The sequence below is a fragment of the Cetorhinus maximus genome, chromosome 4, assembly GCF_964194155.1.
Source record: "Cetorhinus maximus chromosome 4, sCetMax3.hap1.1, whole genome shotgun sequence".
NCBI classification, from domain to species: domain Eukaryota; kingdom Metazoa; phylum Chordata; class Chondrichthyes; order Lamniformes; family Cetorhinidae; genus Cetorhinus; species Cetorhinus maximus.
Window position 1 is genome coordinate 170,227,883 of NC_135882.1, and position 20,787 is coordinate 170,248,669.

Sequence of the window (20,787 nt, forward strand, 5' to 3'; positions counted from 1 at the left end):
AGCACCCTCTAGAGATTAGAACAGCATTATTTTAGTTATTACAGACCATAAGGTGGATTTCAACCCATACCCTCCACTACTAGACTGAGCAGAATAGGGTGGCTGACTGGCAGAATGCCAAGTGGACCCTCTTCATTTGATGGTTCTGGCCTCATTGACATTGGACCCCATAGGCTGTAGCTGGACATCAAACGTCCCTGGGTCATCATGATATTGAGCGGCTAAACCAGACACATGTTGCAAGATGGTAAGTCAGGAGGAATGGTTTGTGGCTTGATCTCTGGATCCAGATGGTGGCGGCTGAGGATAGTTTGTAGTGTCTAGGGAGAGGGAATCTTGCTTACTGTTATCTAGTCTGTTATCTATAAGATAATTTATTTTCGGATTAATTTCAGCCACTCCATTTTGCCAGTGATTTCTAAATGAGTGAATAAATTTACTTTGGTTCGGACAAGACTTAACCGATTAAGGCAAACAGGACTCTTTGGATAGTAAATTTGAGGAAGTTTAATAAATGAAAAAGGTATACTTAACAACTCAAGACAATGGCTTTTACAACTTCATCTGGGTTATCAGTCTGTTGAAGCATAACCCACTAAAGATTCAGTCTCACTTGCAGAGATAGGTACATGGATCTTGCCTCAGGAGTCTTCAGTACTTAGCTAGCATCAAAACCTTATGGAAGTTCAACTTTTAACCCTGAGTGGCCATCACCCTACATCGGAGTCAGGCCTTTTCCTTTATTATTTGGCTTTTGCTTTTGCTAGATTAATTTAATAGGTTCTTAATCAAAATAGCCAGCTGGTCTCAGTGTCTCAAGCAAGAATACAATGGAGTTGTTTCACACAGTCTAAACAATTTCTCTGTTTGTTAGGCCAAGCTCTGCAAGGTCACAATGTACTTTCCTCAGGGACTATTATCAGAAATTCAAAAAGGTTTAATTGCTAGAACAGTTTGTCTAAAAACAGCACTTTCCACAAGGACATAAAGACTTACAATAATTGAATATAACAAAGCTCTACCTAAAAATCCAGTTTTACTAATCCAGCTTTATAATCTCACTGATTATTGATTAATTATAACCCAATCAAGACTCATTACTTGTATGATCATCTGTTTCATGGCTGGTTTAATTAATTAATGTGGTTAATACAGAATTCAAAATGACTTCTTTAGCCATGCGCTATTGTCAAAATGGCTTCCTTGACCTTGTTAGTCACTATAGTAGATAGAATATAAAAATGGTCACATTAAACTAAAACCTAACCCTTTTGCCTTGCACTCATTGGGACAAAAAGCTTCGACAAACTGTCTTTTTTTCAGCAATATTCAAGTTCTGTACTAACAAATGACTATTTAAAACCTAACCACCCGGGCCTACTTACATTAATGCTCTGAGTTTCCACAAAAATGAAGAGGAACATTCTTTCAGGATCCTCTTCAGTCAGCCTTGCCAGATGACATAGCTCACACACCACCCATTCAAATCAGCAATGGCAATCAGAGCCCTATTTACGTCATAACAACATCTTGCATTTATATAGGACCTTTTTCCTTAAGTGCTTCACAGCAGCAAAACATTTGACATCAAATCACATTGGGAGATATTAGGACCTGTGACCAAAACCTTGGTCAATGAAGTAGAATGTCTTAAAGGAGGAGAGATTGTAGGTCTATGAACATTGTACCATTATTTAAAAAGGGTGAAAGGGACAGGCCAGAAAATTATAGGCCTGTCAGTCTGACTTCAGTAGTGGGCAAATTATTGGAAACAATTCTGAGAGGCAGGATAAACTGTCACGTAGAAAGGCATGGATTGATCAGGGATAGTCAGCGTGGTTTTGTTAGGGGAAGATCGTGTCTTACTAAATTAATAGAATTTTTTTGAGGAAGCAACAAGGAGGATTGATGAGGGTGGTGCAGTGGATGTTGTCTACATGGATTTCAGTAAGGCAATAGACAAGGCCCCACATGGCAGACTGGTCAGGAAAGTGAGATCTCATGGGATACAGGGGAAGGTGGCAGGTTGGATCCAAAATTGGCTCAGTGACAGGAAACAAAGGATAATGGTCGATGGATGTTCTTGTGAATGGAAAGCGGTTTCTAGTGGCATTCCACAGGGCTCAGTGTTGGGGCCCTTGCTTTTTGTTGTACATAATAATGACTTAGACTTAAACATGGGAGGCAGGATTGGGAAATTTGCAGATGAGACAAAAAGTTGCCGAATAGTTAATGGTGAAGAGGATAGCTGTTGACTCCAGTATGATATCAATGGTTTGGTTGATTGGGTGGAGAAGTGGGAAATGGAATTCAATCCAGAAAAGTGGTAGGTAATGCCTCTGAGGAGGGCAAACAAAGCAAGGGAATACTCAACAAATGGGAACGTATTGAGACAGTTTGAGGAAGTGAGAGACATTGGAGTGCTTGTCCACAGGTGCTTGAAGGTGGCAGGACAGGTGGACAAGGTGGTCAAGAAAGCATATGGAATGCTTTCCTTTATTGGGCAAATGATTGAATCCAAGAGCAGGGATGTAATGCTAGAACTGTATAAAATGCTGGTTAGGCCATAGCTGGAATTTTGTGTACAGTTCTGGTCACCACATTACAGGAAGGACACAATAGCTCTGGAGAGAGTGCAAAGGAGATTTATGAGAATATTGCCAGGTCTTGAAAATTGCAGCTATGAGGAGAGATTGGATACGCTAGGATTGTTTTCCTTAGAACAGTGGAGGCTAAGGGGTGACCTAATTGAGGTGTACAAATTATGAGGGGCCTAGATAGGGTAGACAGGAAAGACTTGTTTCCCCTAGCTGAGGGGTCAATTAACAGGGAGCATAGATCTAAGGTGATCGGTAGAAGGATTAGCAGGAATATGAGGAAAATATTTTTCACCCAGAGGGTGATGGGCATCTGGGATGCACTAGTGGATTCAGTTAGTGGTTGAGGCTGAAACACTCAACTCATTTAAAAGGCACCTGGATTTGCCTCTGAAGTGCTGTAACCTGCAAGGCTATGTACCAGGTGCTGGAAAGTGGGATTAAAATGAACGGCTAGTTTCTTTTTTCTCTTTTTTGGCTGGCACAGACATGATGGGCTGAATGGCCTCTTTCTGCACCATAACTTTTCTATGGTTCTATGTAGGGAGAGGTGTGAGGTGGTTTTAGGCACCTATAAGGTCAGGCGCAATAATGTTCCACAGTAGGAGGAACTTTTGATGACCAAGTGTTGCAGACTGTCGCATTCCATGGTTGAGGATAACGTGCTGATGTACATGCTAAAGCTTGGGGCAGCCACTGCAGAGGTTAAATGGGGAAAGGCCACAATCTAAGGCCCTCCCATTCTAGTACACTGAGGGGCTGGAACCCGCGTAAAGCCCCTTGAGCTGAATGCACCAGAGAATGTTTCACGTGAAATGTAAATATACATTGTAAATGTAACCAGTATTTTGTTGTGAATATCTAGTTTGTGATCCATATGTTTTAGAATATAAATTTAGGTTGGAGGTTGAAGTTTTACATGTAAGATAAATGGAAGATCTTGATTAAGAATCTGGCAATATTCCTGAAGTGAATGCAATTCAAAAAGCTACCCTATGTTTATCTTACAAGGTCAGAGGTGATACTCTTGCAGAACCAAAGAGTAGCCTTGAAGGTAAAATAATTTGTTTGCATTTCTGGTTGAATCAGCCCAAAGCACATCACATTGGCATGGTGATAGTGATTCAGGGTGGAATCTTGGTTAGAAGGTTATTTTGTTTAATTTATTTGTAGGTGTTTACTAACAGAAGCAGACAGTTTGCTTTGGGAACAGATAGAGGAGGTTGTAGTTTTGATTTGGTGAAGACTGCATTTCACCAGATTAAGAGAGCCAACAGGAGGTGACAGTCAGTTAGGCCTGCATTTCAAGCACAGAAAATACTAACTTCATTATTCACCACATGGAATGCAGGTGGGGCTCTATCTCAGTTTGGATTTCGTGAGGAGAGGTAGTTGGGAGATTTACCTGGTTTGCAGCTAGTGGGAGAAATCTACAATGGCCCTCACAAAGCTTTGAAGCAGTCAGCAGAGTTAGCTGGGGAAGCTGTGGAAAGGCAGTCGCATATCTGCTGACAACCCAAGCAAGGAGCTGAGGCATCAGAAGTTGTGAGGGCAGGAAAGGAAAGGAAAAGGTGGAGGGTCACAAAAGCCAAAGGTAAGAAAAGGGTTTCCACAGAATCTTACCTCCGAGTAATAGTAGGAACACTTAGGAGAATTAAAGTAAATTCTGGAGGTCTGTGGCATATCTTTGGGTTGGTCCCAGGGAAAATGAATGAAACTTCAAGATTTCATAGGATAAGGGGACTCTTGAGGGTGAAGTAAAAATTAGTATTGAGCTAATAGGCTAAGTCTTTATAAGCTTGCGTGTTGTTAATAGTGCTTGCTTTGTTTAATTCTTGCTGATATGCACTGAGGTTTGTTTTGTTAAAAAAACGTAAAACGTCGTGACATCGTTCTGATGGTTAATTGCTCGGATTTCTCCTTTAGACGCGAAATGGTCCCTCACAACTAATAGAGAACCTCGTTCCGTGGCCTCATGCCTACCCGTGGGCAGTGGGTACTCGGTGTCCAGGGCCGCCTGCGGTGTGGTCCAGGCCGGAGGCAAGACTTAATCGCCAATTATTATGTATCATCATCAATCAGAAACTAGTTCAGATTTACTGCAAAATAATATAATCCAAATTGTAAATAAGATAAAAAGAAAGGGGGGAGCTTCTTAAAACTCAAATTTCCCAAATCCAGTTAAAAATCATTGACCTGAAAGATGAATTCTGTTTCTCTCTCTCTCCACAGATAATGTCTGATCTGCTGAGCATTTCCAGCACTTTCTGTTTTTATTTCAGGTTTCCAGCTTCTGCGGTATTTTGCTGTTGGTCCAAATCCACTTCTGATGCTGAGGGAAGGGGGGGGAGGGGCTGCCAGTGTTACTATGGAGATGGGCGGAGCACATGTGGTTTCCCCCTCCCCTCTCCTTGTTTTGGGGCGGGGTGCAAAAAAAAACTCGGGCCACGCCCCTTGTTGGGCAACGGTCACTCCGGCCGCGCTCATTGCGTCGCACACGTAACCTTCAGGCCTCGCCCCCTGCGGGGCTCAAGTGACACCGGTCACGCCTCTTGCGTGGCACACGTGCCTGCTGGTCCGTGCCCTTTGCGGGGCAGGGGGGGGGGGGGGGGGGAAACGTCAGCGACATCTCGCGATGGCTGAGGAGGGGGAAAAAGCCGGGAGGATTCTGGGATATCCTTCCTTTTCTCTCTCCGGCCATCTTGGGTTAGCCTCGCCGGCGCTGCCGCTCCTCCCTCAGCGGAGTTTAAACCCACGCTGCCGACTTTCCTCCACACGCACTCTCCTCCCTCACCCTGCCCTTCAGGCTAAGGAAGCAGAGGCAAGATGGTTGCGGCCAAGAAGACGGTGAGTCTCAGGCTTCTTCCCCCCCCCCCCCCCCCCCACCCCCTTAGAGCGCGGCCTAGGCTTCACGTGGAGGAGCGGCGGAGGGACAGGGAGCATAAGCGGGAGGGGAGAGGCCTCCGGGCCTTGGCCGCCTTGCAGCCTCGCTCTTGCCTTTCCTGAGCGGGGAGCTGGGTGCCGCCACCTCATAGACTGGAAGGAACAGCCGAGGCCGGGACTGGGGTTGGGCGGGATTGTCCATTTTAAAGCCGCTTGATTACTGACTGAGCGGACCCGCCAAGGCCCTGGAGAAAGTTGATTTTAATAAAATGGGTGCAGGAGGTGAGGGGCTTCATTTCAATGGTGGATCTGACCCAGATAAATTGGAAATCAGAGGTTAACTGACTTTAAAGAGGGGAGAGCTCGTGCACAAACAAACCCCAAAGCCCCCTGAATGACGAATAAGAGACAGATTTAAGATGAGGAAAAAGTGGTTTATGTCAGATGGATAATGCAATCGAGAATCAAACTGAATGTAGAAGATCCAGGGAAGAATTGGAAAAGCAAACAAGAGATGTAAGGAGAGTATGAGAAGAGACTGGCAGCTGATGTAAAAAGTTGTCTTTGGTTGTAAGTGGATGCAGTGTCAGGGAACTGGAGAATTGTAAATGTTGCACCCTTGCTCAAAAAAAGGGTGTAAAGATAAGGCCAGCAACAACAGAGCAGTCGTTTAACCTCAAGCTTTTAGAAACTATAATTCAGGACAAAATTAAACTTGGGCAAGTGTTTAGGACATGGAATGTGTTGCCTGCTGTGGTGGAGGCAGGTTCATTTGAGACGTTGAGGAGGGAATTAAATTGTATGAAAAGGAAAAATGTGCAGGGCTACAGAGAGAAGGTGGGCTAGTGGCACTAGGTGAATTGGTCCTTCAGAGAGCCAGCACAGAGATGCTGGGCTAATGGCCTGTGCTGTAACCGTTCTGATTCTATGAAATGGAGAGCAGGAATGTTCTCCGAGCAGCGGTTAAGGGTAGATTTAATAGAGGCATTCAGCAACAACTTGCATTTATATTATATTTTTAATCTCTCCTGGGATATGGTGTTGCTGGCATTTGTTGCCCATCCCTAATTGCCTTTGAACTGAGTGGCTGGCTGGGCCAGTTGAGGGCAGTTAAGAGTCATTACTGTGGATCTGGAGTCACATTTATGCCAGACTAGGTGAGGACAGCTCATTTCCTTCGCTAAAGGACATTAGTGAACCAGATGGATTTTTACAACAATCAATGATAGCTTCATGGTCACCTTTAGTGAGATTAGCTTGCAGTTCCAGTTTTTTTTAATTAATCAGTTGAATATATTCATTGAATTCAAATTCATCAATTGCTGTGGTGGGATTTGAATTAGTGTCCCCACAGTATTGCTCTGGGCCTCTGGATTACTAGCCCAGCGACATTACCACTATGCCACCATCTCCCTAAATGTAAACGAACTAAGATGCTTCACAAGAGCAGTATCCGATAATTGACACAAGCCACATGAAATATTAGGTTGGATGACCAAAAGCTTGGTCGTTGAGGTGGGATTTTAAGCAGCGGATCAAAGAAGGAAAGGGAGGTGGATAAGTATAAGGGAATTACATAACTTACAGCCCAGGCAACTGAAGGTACATCCATTAGTGGTAGAGTGATTAAAATCAGGGGTCCACAAGAGGCTAGATGTAGGAGGGTTGTGTGGATGTAGATTAGAGATGGGGAAGGGTGAGCCCATGGAGATTTGGAAACAAAGATGAGCACTTTTACAAGTCTTCATTTCTCTGCCCGAAGGTAGGTCTGACCCAAAGCACCTCAACCTCCAGTTCGGGTAGATGCAAGGAGGCAGTTCCCAAATCCACTCCAGCCAGAACCGGGATTAAACCCCGTGCTGTTGGCAGCAATCTGATCCACACAACTGTCCAGCCGACCTGCCCCCCACCCCCATGAGTTACATGCATGTCCAGAGCTATGAATAGTGATGCTAGGAGGCTTCAGTTGATGTTTAACATGTTTAGCTGCGTTATGAGCTTCCTTGGCCATCAAGCCCTGGTGTGGGACTCGCACCTGGAGCTTCTATGTTAGGGGCATGGATGTTACCCACTGCCCCACAAGGCCACCTGTTACAGTTATAGTCACTAAACTGGCAGCTAGAGTAACTTAGTGGGCACAGGGGCAATGGGTGAGAGAGAATTGGTGAGTTAAGAAATGGGCAGCAGAGTTATGAGGGCCTTAAATTTATGGAGGGTGGAAAATAGGCGGCTGACTGTTCAAAATCATGAAAACTCTTTCGAGTTATCAACAGTCACAGATTGCAACTCGTTCGAGTACAATCACAGTTCTTGGTTTCCGGGAGTGGGACATGAGCCCACAACCCTCTGATTCAAAGGCGAGGGTGCTATGAAACTTGCCACTGGGAGGAGGGTTGATAACGAGAGGGGTAACAGATTTGAGGTAATTTGCAAAAGAGCCATAAAGGAGATGAGTTTTTTTTTATTCTGAGAGTCATGATCTGGAAAGCTCTGTCTGAAAGATTGGTGAACACATTTAAGATCTTCAGTGAAATGGAGGGGAAAAGATTTGCAGGGCTATGGGAAAAAAGCAGAGAGATTGAGACTTATTGGATACGCCTTTCAGAGATCCAGAACAGGTGTACTTGGCCAAATTGTGAGAAATAATTGTAAAACCTACTTAAATTTGGGCTGGGTGCACCCGTTACTGGCAGACTATAACATTTAGTTACAATTTCAATGGTATCATTCCAAATGCATTTGATGTCTAGACTTAGAGAAAAAAAATGATACAAAAATGATCTTGAGTGTTTTGGAGTATTGGTTTGTAGGGTTTGCTGTTTGTGGTTTCTTTAAAAAAGGACTTGTTTTTTGGTTGCAGAAAAAGTCATTGGAGTCCATCAACTCCAGGCTTCAGCTGGTTATGAAAAGTGGCAAATATGTGCTGGGCTACAAACAGACTTTGAAAATGATTCGTCAAGGCAAAGCTAAGCTGGTTATTCTTGCCAACAACTGTCCAGCCTTGAGGTAAGTAAGCTGAGCCATTTTGTGAAGTAAATGGCAAATTAATGTTAACTGTTACCTGTCCTTTTCACTTGTATACTTCAGGTCATAGCCAAGTAGAATCATAGAATGGTTGCAGTACAGGAGACCATGTGGCCTGTTGTCTTTGCTGGTTCTCTGTAAGAGCACTTCGGCTAATCCAACTTCCCAACATTCTCTCTGAAGCTGTACAAGATTTTTCTCTCTTTAGTTACTTATCCAATTTGCTTTTGAAAGCTACAATTGAATCTGCATCCACCACGTTCGGTGCATTCCAGATCCTAACCGCCTGCTGCGTTTTTAAGAAAAAGTTTTCCATCATGTTTTTTTTTTAAATCAGTCACCTTAAATCAATGCCCTCGTTCTTGACTCTTCCAATAAGAACAGTTTCTCTTTATTCTGTCTGGACCGCTCATGATTTTGAACACTTCCGTCAAATCTCTCAGGAGAACAGCCCCAGCTTCTCCAATCCAGGGACACAACACAACTGCAGCCCATCTGAGAAATAAATCTTCACTTTAGAATGCACACAATAAACTGAAACAAATTCTGGGACTGTGCAGCAAACCTACGCCTGAAGAAAGGTGACTAAGACTCCCGTGATGACCCCAACCTGATACATCGAACTTTTTTTCAAAATGAGCTTCAGACCAGGCTCCCTGTTTTTTTAATCTTACAGCTGCTCACATTACCGTTTCCATTGTTAATTATATATATAAAATAGAGTATGGTTATAAACTGGAGACGGTGTCACTTCTGGCCTATCAGCCTTGCTCAGTAATCCCCATCCTCTGAACCCATTTGACCCAGAAACTGCATTTAGTTTTGACTCCCTGGGTGCAGTCTTATAGCAACAGCAAAGTGGTTCTGATGCTGGAGATCTGCTATAAAAACAGAAAATGCTGGATATATTCAGTGAGTTGTGCAGCTTCTGTGGAGAGAGACAGAGGTAATGTTTGAGGTCAATGACCCTTCATCAGAATGGCAGTGTTGTCAATTGAATGTTAAATCTGTTTGGGATAGATGTAAAATACAAACGTACAAATTAGGAGTCCAGAATATATCTAGCTCAGCCTTAAACATATTCTTTGATCCTGCCTCTTGCTCTCTGAGGAAGAGAATTCACAGACTAATAACATTCAGAGGAAAAAAAATCTCCCCTCCTCCATCTTAATTGAGAGATGCCTTACTTTTATACTGTGTCCTTATTTCTAGTCTCTCCTGTAAAGGGAAACATTCTTTCAGCATCCACCCTGAAGAAGAGTCATATGGACTCGAAACGTTAACTCTGTTTCTCTCTCCACAGATGCTGGCGGACCTGCTGAGTTTTTCCAGCATTTTTTTGCTTTTTGTAAAGCCTTGCTGTGTGCAAATTCACTGCTGCATTTGTCTTGGTAAACCACACTTTTTGGCATCGTTATTTAAATTAACTGTGGTGGTGCATTGTTCTCTTGTGTGCTTAAATGTGTTCCATAAATTAATGCACAAGGAACTTATCCTGTATTCAGCCTCTTCATTTTGTATCACCATTCCCACCATCAAGAAGTTGACTACTTAATCAAGTCTTAATTAATGTGTGGAAACCATTGCTAATTCTGTATTTATGTTGTGTAGCTTGATGTTGTTACTGGACTTGTAATCCAGAGATCTGGACTAATCTCTGGAGATAAAGTTCAAACTCCACCATGGCAGCTAGAGGAATTTAAATTGAATTAATTAGTCTGGAATAAAAAGCTAGTCTCGTTCCTAATCGTGAAACAAACGATTGGTGTAAAAACTCATTTGGCTCGTTGATATAGTTCAGGGAAGGAAATCTCTCCTTACCCAGTCTGGACTCCAGACCCACACCAGCGTTCTTGTCCTCTGTAATGACCTAATAAACCATTAGGTGACTCAAGGGGAATTGGGATGGGCAATAAATGGTGGCCTTGCCATCGGTGCTCACATCCCATGAATGAATAATATTTTGGCAGAAGGTTTTTTGTGGTATTTTGTGAATTTTTCTATAACCATTCTGAGTATAAGTTACCGTTGGCAGTGGCTGCATTTGGCACATTCCTCTGCTGTCGCAATGCGGGTGTTCGTCATCTAGTTAGAGCACGTTAAATTTAGTCCACATATTTGTGTAAGATTGCCTGAATGTAATATGCCCTCAAATCAATCCATTCGTGAGCTTCAAACCAACCACCCTGCTGGCTGAAAGGGTATGTGTGCCATTAGGGCACCATGGTAATGCCTGAACAGGATTCTATGCATCCTTTACACAAAATAGCTAAGGTTGAAATCACCCAGGTGGATTGCCCTTAGTGATACAAAGGCTGTGCTTTACTACTTTTCCATACCATCGTCCATATCTGGAGCACCTTGTTTTACATTGGACTGATTTGCCATTTGTAATGACTTGATGAAAATCTGAAATTGTAATGATTCAATTTTGATGTGAATTGTATTTATTGTTTCAGGAAATCAGAGATTGAGTACTATGCTATGTTAGCCAAGACTGGTGTGCATCACTACAGTGGCAACAACATTGAACTAGGTACAGCTTGTGGTAAATACTACAGAGTGTGCACATTGGCTATCATTGATCCCGGTAAGTTTGCCCAAAAACATGCTTTTCTGTGGGTTGGTCAGCTGTTAAAACCCTTTGAAAATAAAACGTGTTTTTTTGTCGTTATAGTAAGGCACTAATGTATACTGTAACTTTCACATGATTGTGCTTTAATTGATGTGAAAGTGACCACGGGTGTTGTATTGATTATCGATGTGCAATACATATGTGCTGTGTGTGAATGATAGTGACTTGCATGCTTTAGGCACTAACACTTGAATATATACAAGAATTTACTTAAATGCGAATATTCTCGCTGGCTTGATTTTTGTCTCCGATCAAGTCAGGCTAGACATTCGCTAGATTAATGCTGTGCTTATTGTCAGCAGGGCTGGTTTGTTAAGTCCTGTTGTAATATTTGCTGGCAACAACTTTATTTTGCTACATTATATAATATATCTGTTCTGTCACATCTGAAATGCAACAGGTGTTTTGTCCCAATTAGTATGAGACAACACATTTTAAAGGAACAAAAACAGAAAATGCTGGAAAAACTCAGGTCTGACAGCATGCATGGAGAGAGAAACAGGGTTGAGGTTTCAAAGCCGAATGACCCTTCTTCAGAGCCATATGGACTCGAAATGTCAACCCTGTTTCTCGCTCCGCAGAAGTTGTCAGACCTGCTGAGTTTTTCCAGCATTTTCAGTTTTTGTTTCAGATTTCCAGCATCCGCAGTAGTTTGCTTTTACATTTTAAAGGGACATTGGCTTTGGTAGTAACATAGCCCTGTACAGTCGTTAATGTATATACATGGATTGGTGTAGGGGTGACGTGAGGCTGCTTTGCACAAGTACTTTTGAGTCCATTGTGGGTGTACCTACACCAGATGGACTGCAGCTGTTCAAGAAGGTGGCTCACACTGTCTCCTTGAAGGCTTTTGGGGATGGACAATAAATGATGACTTTTTCACCAACATCCACATCCCAAGAAGGGATAAATGTTAATTAAATATAATTAAAATACAAGTTATATGGAAGTGATAAGTATTAACTCGAGATTCATAAGTTTCATCACAACTCCATTGCTTTTGTGCACTGCCCATATTTGCAAAACCTTCCGAGGATTTGTGTATGTAAATTCCAGATCCCGTTGTTCTTGCTATCCAAATGAATCATTGCATTAAATTTCATGTGCCCTGCCATTCCGCCAGCTGCCTGTCCTAGATCTCTAACACAGTCCTTCCAAGTTTTGTCACCTGCAAATTTTGAAATTGTCTTCTTAGGTCATTAATATAAATCAAGAAAAGCAGTTGTCTTAATAGTAGCTCCACCTTCCTCCAATCTGACAAACAAGCATTCACCACCACTGCTTCCTGTCACTCGGTTAACTTTGTTATCCATCCTGGCACTATCCTCCTTATTCCCTGGAATTTAACTTTGCTGACGAGCCTGTCAGTAAATGTTTATAAAAATGTGTAAGGATTGACTTCAGTTCTATCCCGGCTTTCTGAAATATAACAGTAAAGGCCAACATTTTGGACCTGACTGCCAACCTTTTGTATTGTTATTGAGTCAAGTTTGCATTACTGAACTGAAGGTTTTCTCTTTCAGGTGATTCTGACATCATCAGGAGCATGCCAGAGCAAATCAGTGAGAAATGAATGGCTGCGACTCTGAAATATTTTACAAATAAAATTATTCTGTGAAAAGACACTTGCTTTTGTTTTTAATATATGCTTAATGTGACACATTAATTCATTTTCATACCCTGAGCGTGCAGTCACTTGATTTTGTGAATATACAAGTCTTAGCTAAGGGAATGTTAATGAGAACACATTTGATACAACTTTTATAGATGATTGGGCATTAATCTACTTTAAGGTGACTTAAATGATCGATGAATTTGGTAATTTCTCTATCCTTATTTCCTCCTGTGGAAATCCAGAACAGTTGGGCTTATTCTTAAAATTATCCAGCTGAGATTGAAATCGGGAAGCAACTTTCTGTTGTGGTGGAAATCGAACTACTGCACACACCCCCCCCCCCCCCCCCCCAAAGACTCAGTCTAATTTAAATATTTTGAAGATTGGGATTTTTAGATTTTTGTTAGGTAACAGCAAAAAAGAATATGATACCAAGGTACAAATCTAAGCTAATAGAATGGTGGAATATTCTGGAAAGTCTAAATTACCTCCCGTTCCGAAGAGCCATGCTTTATGCATTTCTTGGTATTGTACTTAGCTTCATAGGATAGTTCCTGTAGCCATAGTTGCATGCGTTACAATGGAAGTTTTGTTTCCACCCCCACCCCCCTCAAAAAAGTTTTGGTATCTAAATATAGTGCTGGGGGGCGTGGAGATAGAGATTTGAAATATAACTAGCGCAAACATTTGAGGTCAACGTTATGTTCTGTCTGTATTTTGTAGCATAATACCAATTATGGTATTATACATGGTATAATACAATGTTTATTCTGTTAAAATTTGCAGGAATAATTAGCTGCAGCAGTGGGCTCAATATTCCATGGATTTTGGCAATTTTCCACTGAGTGAGTGATCTTAATCATGTGGCGGAGGAGGGGGGAGGCCAAAAAATGGAGCTGGTCATATGTGTCTGCCAAAAATTGGGTTGTTGATTCAATTTTATTTATTACAATAATTTTTTTGGTGTATGTATCCAAACTTAGCCATATGTCATAGATCACAATGTATGAGACCACCCCATTTTTCCAATCCCAAAAATTCTCTTTTTGCATATACTTGGCAGATAAGTTGACACCCCCCTTTTCAGCCACGACATGCTAATATTCAAACATAAATCCATGCCAAGAAGTTTTTAGGCAGGGGTTTTTGTGCATTTCCGTGGAATGGTTGGATGGATAAGTATGAAGTTGTGGAACAACAATGTGTGGGATAGGCCTATGTAAAGAATATAGATTATTAGTGTGGGACATATTCCGATATATAACCAATGAGATCTGTGAAGAAGTAACCCACATTGCAGTTATACCAGGGGTCTAATGTTCACAGTTCATGCTTTGCGCTTTTCAACAAGCTATTCATAGGATGGCTTCACGTTGAATAGAATAGTTGGGTGGGTTGGGGAGGGGAGCTTCACAGTAGAAATATGCATGCTGTCGCACTTAACAAATGTTTTGTGGTGGTTTTGTCATCAAATCATGGGATGCAGTTAATGGACAAACTTATTGGATCATTCAAAAAATGCAGAATATCTGAATGAATGAAGAGGAAGATGATTTGTTGTGGAGCAATAACTTTGAAAGCAAAAGCAGTATATTTGACTCTGGGATCTTTGCAATGATGCAGTAGCCAAAGTGACTCAATTAATTCAATAAACTATATTGGATGCTAAAGACAATGAGTTTATAAGCCGTGCAGCATTAATATCAATTACTGGTTATATTTTTTTCACATTTCAAAATGGTGACTATTCACACTGGCAGTTCATAATACTCGGCATATAAATCAAAACCCATTTTTGGGATGATTTTTGGAGATTTTGATGGTTGATTTATGTGCCATAGTCTGGTAGTTACAGACTTTTTGTAGATCTGACACATTTTCAGTGACAAATTTGCTTAACTTCTGCAGAAACTGACTTGTATAACAGTCCTTTTACAGGAACTTATTGCAGGCAATCTGATTTTTAAATTTCTTTATCTCGTGATGTTTCTTGGAAGATATTTGCACTTTGAATTCTTGCAGGTTTAAAAACCCAAGATTTGTCACCTTATCTTTGCTCCAGTTCCTTCCAAGTTTATTGCGCTGCATTAGACGTTAGCATTTACTTAATTTCTTGCCTTTTTTAAAAAAAAAAGTTGCAGTACTGCTATATAGAGAGTACTGCAACTCCAATAACACTGTCCAGGCCAGAACAATCACTTGATTGGCACCCCAATTAGCATCTTAAAATTGCTTTCCCTTGACCACTGGTGTGGTGTGTAGCATTTACGAGATTAATCAGTAAAGGAATCAAAGGTTATGGGGAAAAGGCAGGACAGTGGAGTTGAAGATTATCAGCCATGATCTCATTGAATGGTGGAGCGAGCAAACTCAATGGGCCAAATGGCCTACTTCTCTCCTATGTCTTATGCGCTGCAGCAACTTGCCAAAGTTTCTTTGACAGCATCTCCCAAAATCTCAATCTCGTACCTAGAAGGATAAGGGCAACATGCATGGAAACATCATCTGCAAGTTCCCCTCCCAAGTCCTGACTTGGAACTGTATCATCGCTCTTTCATTGTTGCTGAATCAAAATCGTGGAATACTACCTAACAGCTCTATGGGTGTCCCTTCTCTATGTAGACTGCAGCAGTTCATGAAGGTAGCTCATTGCTACCACCTTGAGGGCAATTAGGGCTGGGTGATAAATATTGGCATTGCCAGAACTCCCAGATCCCATAAACAAATTTTCTTCAAAGCCTCTTTTGTAAGTTTTACACTAATAACTGTACTAGAGTAGATTAAAACAGTATGTTTCTGGTGTTTTGAGTGCTGTATGTATGTTGTGAACTATGGATGAACATTCATTATAATGCTAATCGTGTACGTAGAGTGGCATTAGCAAAGCTTATTGCAGACTAGACCGGTGCGGGGCAATTGTGCTGCAGCTAATTTATAATTTGGATTTTTTGGGAGAGCATTAAATGATGTATTCAAGTGCTCCTGTGTTTCACTTTGTGTCTGCTTAAACACAAACCTCACTCTTGTGCCTATGGGTGCTATTATTCAGCCTTGCTTGACTCCAGTTCCAGATTTTCAAGGCTATTGTTTCAGATCTCCCACTCAAGATAGTTGCAGTCATATCATAACACAATTTGTAGGATTGAAGAAGTTTCTTGGACATCCAAATCGTTGGGGCACAATCCACAGAGCTTTGCGATTTACTGAGTCAAATGCTTTGGTCAGGCTGAAGAATGCAATGATGAGTTCCTGGTGGTATTCTTGAAATTTTTTTTGGATTTGTCTGTGGACAAAGACCACATCAGACATTCCTCTGGAAAGTCTAAAGCTATACTGTCTTCTGGGAGGATTTCCTCAGCCACAGTAAGTAGGTGAATACATGTCAGGATTTTCACTGCTGTGGACAATGGGGGAAATACCTCTAAGTTTCCACAGCATGATTTATTTCCCTTTTTTTGAAGATAGTTACAATTATCACATTCCTGAATTTTTTTTTTGGTTGAGGAGGGGGTCTTTTTCTTCCTAAATCTGTAGGATGGGTGTATGGAGTCGTGATGTGGGTATAGGCCAGCTTTGAAGACCTGAGCTAGGATACCATTGGGGCCACAGACTTTGTTTTTCATCTGTTGCAGCTCTCCCAGTGATGGTGGTCCACCCATGGGCTCTACCACAGGGTACTGGGGAATAGACTGAAGGATATCAGCTGCAACTGTGGATTCACAGTTAAGGAGTTCAAAATGTTCTTTCCAGTTTTGACATGATGTAGTCATCTTTAAGAAGAGAAACACCATCCTGTGAGTGAAGGACATTTTGTTCATTTGAACTCTGTCTATGGATGGCCCTGGTGGCTTCAAAAAAGCTTTGCATGTTATGATCAACATACTATTGGATCTCTTGGGCTTTCTCTTCCCATCACATGTCCTTTAGTTTCCTAATTTGTTTTTGTGTCAGCCTTGATCTGTTGGTATGCTACCTTTTTGAGTTGTGACCTGCCAGGCAATGAAGGCTGCTTGTCTTTGTTCTAGGAGGTAACATATTTGAGCATCATTTTTGTCGAAACAGTCCTGATGACAGCTATGCTCAAACCCAATGGTCTGGATACAGGAGTCTAGAACAGCTGACTTCACTTGATCCCACTGTTCTGGAATTGAGTTGGATGTGAGAGGATTTTGCAGATTGTTGGGCATTTGGAATTCCTCTCTTTGGACTGTTTTAGGGCTCACATTGATCACGTTCCTCTTGGATTTTTGGGCCTTGCAGGGTCTAGGTAGATGTTTGTCACTGACTGAACAAGCCTATGATCTGCACAGCAGGTATCAGTGCCGCCATGGATCGAGTGGTATGGACATCACTTTGAGCTTTGGCCTGAACAATGGAGTAATCCAGAAGGTACCAATGAAAAACAGTAGAATAGTGCATCTGACTTCTGCAAGCAACACTGGGCAATCTAATACCCCCGTGTATTGCTTGGAGACTTAAGAGCATTTTAGCATGCGCATAAATGATTGCTTGTCCTGCTCTCCACTCTTAATTAGCACATTCTTTTAGATAATATCACCACCTTCAACACCTCTTTGTTCTTTTGTCTGTGACATCTTTTGGTTATCTCTTCCTATCTCCTATCACTGCTTGCTTATCCCAACAACAACCCCACCCCCCTCAACCTTAAACCAGTTTATATTTCACCCCTTTCCTATTTCTACTTAGTTCTGTTGAAGGATCATAAGGACTCGAAACATCAACTTTGCTCTTCTCCGCCGATGCTGCCAGACCTGCTGAGTTTTTCCAGGTATTTCTGTTTTTGTTTAGCATGAGCATATACTGGACTTAAGCCTTACTGACTAGCTGGGATTTAAGAACTATTCTGCACTGTGGGAGAGTTGTGAAGCTTTAATTTTTTAAAAATGTATTCATTGGATTTGAATGGTGCTAACAAGGCCAGAATTCATTGCCATTCCGAGTTGCCCTTGAGAAGGTGGTGAGACATTCCTCGAGCAGCTGCAGTCCATGCCGTGAAGTTACTGTTAGGGCAGGGGAGAGTTTGGCTCGGTGTTGATGAAGGAACGCTGGTATATTTCCAGGTCAAATGGTGCGTGACCTGGAGGGAAACTTGGAAGATTGTGATAATGGTACCATCTGTCTGCTGCCCCTTGTCCTTTTACACCAGTAGTCCTCAAACTGGGGTCCGCAGAAACTTTGCAGGATATCAGTGAATGAACGGCCAGCTCCGTGGGAGACCAAAGGAGAGTGCAGCGGCGGGAGTGCGATGCCACCTGTGCGGAGTAGAGTCGGCTGGTTGTTTTATCTAGGAGGGGAGCATTTATGGAGAACACTGACAGCAGCACTAAGATCACCGAGTAGATCTGCGGTTACCAAGGCTGATGTTGGGCATCAGGTGAGTTCAACTAAATAGGCACACCAATCTCACTGATACCAAAGTAAACAACTTTTTTTCTTAGAATAATTATTAATAGTCTTTACATGCCCATTCATATTAGAATTATAGTATAATTTGGATGGATGGCTGATAACCCATTTGATTAGGGGTTCATCAACGCAAAATGTTTGAGAACCACTGTTAAATTTAGGTGGTAGAGGTCATGGGCCTGGGAGGTGCTGTTGAAGGTGCTACTCTGTCCTGGATGGTTTATTGCAACTGAATTCATTCTATGTTACCATTTTTCTCTTAAATGAGGAGGAGAAATGGAGGAAGCCTATTCATTGAGTTTTCAAAATGACCTGTTGGCAGGTTTTCTTTGCAGGAGCTGGTAGGGCAAGAAAAAGACTATATATTCAAGGTAAATACATTGCATTTGAACAAATTTTCCTCTTTTTTTTATTTGCTTAAAATATAAACTGGTACATCTGTTAACCATTTCATTCAGTGGGAAAAATGAGCAGAGCAGCTTTATGCAGCAAAAGAAACAACCATAAATTGATTTGGAAACAATTATGGCAATATGCATTAAGTATACAAGTTTCAATGATGCTGAGCTGCAATGGCAGTCTTAAAATTAATATTTTTGTGAAAAAACTCTTTGAAAGTTAGATCCTTACCTGTGAAATTAGAAGTGCATTATATATATTTATGATATATATGAACTTAAAAGTGCAATTCTAGCAATGTTCAATTAGCTTGCTAAAAATATATAGCTGCTGAATTACTAACACAAATGTACAAATGACGTACAATTTATTTCAGATGTGGGTAATAGAGGCAGTAATCATTTTTCCTTTGCTTCTGTGATGTAAGTATCTTATCATTCATAAAATACACATGACGATGTTTAAGTACCCAATCAGAATACAATGCATCAAGCTACAGTCTTCAACTATAGCAGGAAAAAAAGCAAATATGTTTGTTTTGCTCCTTCTACTTGGCTTTGAAATAGTTCTCCATAGTCTTCAGCCTGTTCATCACTTCTTCCAGTGGTTCTAGTTAAGGAACTCCGAGTTAAAATGCTGGCATTTGCTCATTATCTTTTTTACATTCAATGATTAAATAAGGTTTACTTGTATAAATTGCTTAGCAATTTCAGGATTAACAAGCTCATTTAAATTTCTACATATGGGGGCACCTTTTGTTCCTTATTGCACTTAAAGGAGGTGATAGGAGGTTAATATTGCTGGTTGTACTGTGTTGAGAATTCATACTGTTTCCTCCTACATAGTCACAGCTGATATTGAAACGTTATAATAGGCCAAGTCTTGCAGGGCCATTGCTTGGAAATAGTGTAATCCACCGCTGAGAAAATTAATGGGACTATAGTCCCACCCAGAAATAATTCATACTTTTGGAGATAGTTAAAGGGATTAGAATAAAACGAGATTTGACTCGTCAAATAAACCCCAGTTAATTTATGTAACTACACACTGTTACTCTAGAGCTCTTGGCACACTATCTTACCACCATTTCTCTCAATCCTCTCTACTGTCTCTTAAATTCCTTTAAACTGAATGTTGGGAAGACCAAAACCATTCTTCCATTCCTGAGACAAACTCTGTTCCCTTGCCACAGACTTGTGCCTCCCTCTTGCAACTGGTTGATGCTGAACCAGACTGTTAGAAACGTTGGTGTCATATTTATCCTGAGATGAGCCTCTTTCCCTGTCTGTAACATCGCCCGACTTAACTCCTGCCTCAGCTCATGTGCTGAAGCCCTCATTCATGCCTTTGTTACCTCTCAACTTGACTAATCCCATGCTCCTCTGGCCGGCCTCCCAAGTTCTATCCTCAGTAAACCTGAGGTTGTCCTAACTCACACCAGCCCAGTGCTTGCTGACTACATTGGTTCCTGCTAAAGCAGCACCTCAACTTTTAAAGTTCTAATACCATGTTTTCAAATTCCTCATGACCTTTTCCCTCTGCTATCTCTAACCTCCTCCAGCTCTACAGCCCTCAGATACCTGCACTGTTCCAATTATGGCCCCTTGAACATTCCTCATTTAAATTGTTCCATGCACTGGAATCACAGAATCACACAGTGCAGAAGAGGCCCTTTGGCCCATTGAGTCTGCACCGACATGTGAGAAACACCTGACCTACCTACCTAATCCCATTTACCAGCACTTGGCCCATAACCTTGAATGTTATAACATGCCAAGTGCTCATCCAGGTACTTTTTAAAGGATGTGAGGCAACCCGCCTCCACCACCCAGTCAGCGCATTCCAGACTGTCGCCACCCTCTGGGTAAAAAAGTTTTTCCTCACATCCCCCTTAAACCTCCTGCCCCTCACCTTGAACTTATGTCCCCTCGTGACTGACCCTTCAACTAAGGGGAACAGCTGCTCCCTATCCACCCTGTCCATGCCCCTCATAATCTTGTACACCTCAATCAGGTCACCCCTCAGTCTTCTCTGCTCCAACGAAAACAACCCAAGTCTATCCAACCTCTCTTCATAACTTAAATATTTCATCCCGGGCAACATCCTGATGAATCTCCACTGCACCCCCTCCAGTGCAATCACATCCTTCCTATAATGTGGCGACCAGAACTGCACACAGTAATCCAGCTGTGACCTCACCAAGGTTC

At 41.8% G+C, this 20,787-nt stretch overlaps 1 protein-coding gene and 1 non-coding gene across 2 annotated transcripts; both read left to right on the forward strand.

The window, feature by feature from the left end:
* The first annotated feature begins 5,262 nt into the window (after positions 1-5,262).
* On the forward strand, positions 5,263-12,762 carry rpl30 (ribosomal protein L30). The gene is made up of 4 exons (XM_078541114.1): positions 5,263-5,444; positions 8,341-8,486; positions 10,964-11,094; positions 12,663-12,762. Exons 1-4 carry the CDS (start codon positions 5,424-5,426, stop codon positions 12,710-12,712), a joined length of 348 nt encoding a protein of 115 aa, XP_078397240.1. The 5' UTR covers positions 5,263-5,423; the 3' UTR covers positions 12,713-12,762.
* LOC144680137 (small nucleolar RNA SNORA72) lies at positions 11,354-11,485 on the forward strand. Its single transcript, XR_013576501.1, has one exon. It is a non-coding gene; the product is annotated as a small nucleolar RNA SNORA72 (small nucleolar RNA).
* Positions 12,763-20,787: the final 8,025 nt, after the last annotated feature.

Coding starts and splice junctions, on each gene's coding strand:
- rpl30 (XM_078541114.1), top strand. CDS start 5,424: ATGGTTGCGGCCAAGAAGACG. Junction 8,487..10,963: donor AACAACTGTCCAGCCTTGAG/GTAAGTAAGCTG, acceptor TTATTGTTTCAG/GAAATCAGAGATTGAGTACT. Junction 11,095..12,662: donor ATTGGCTATCATTGATCCCG/GTAAGTTTGCCC, acceptor TTTCTCTTTCAG/GTGATTCTGACATCATCAGG.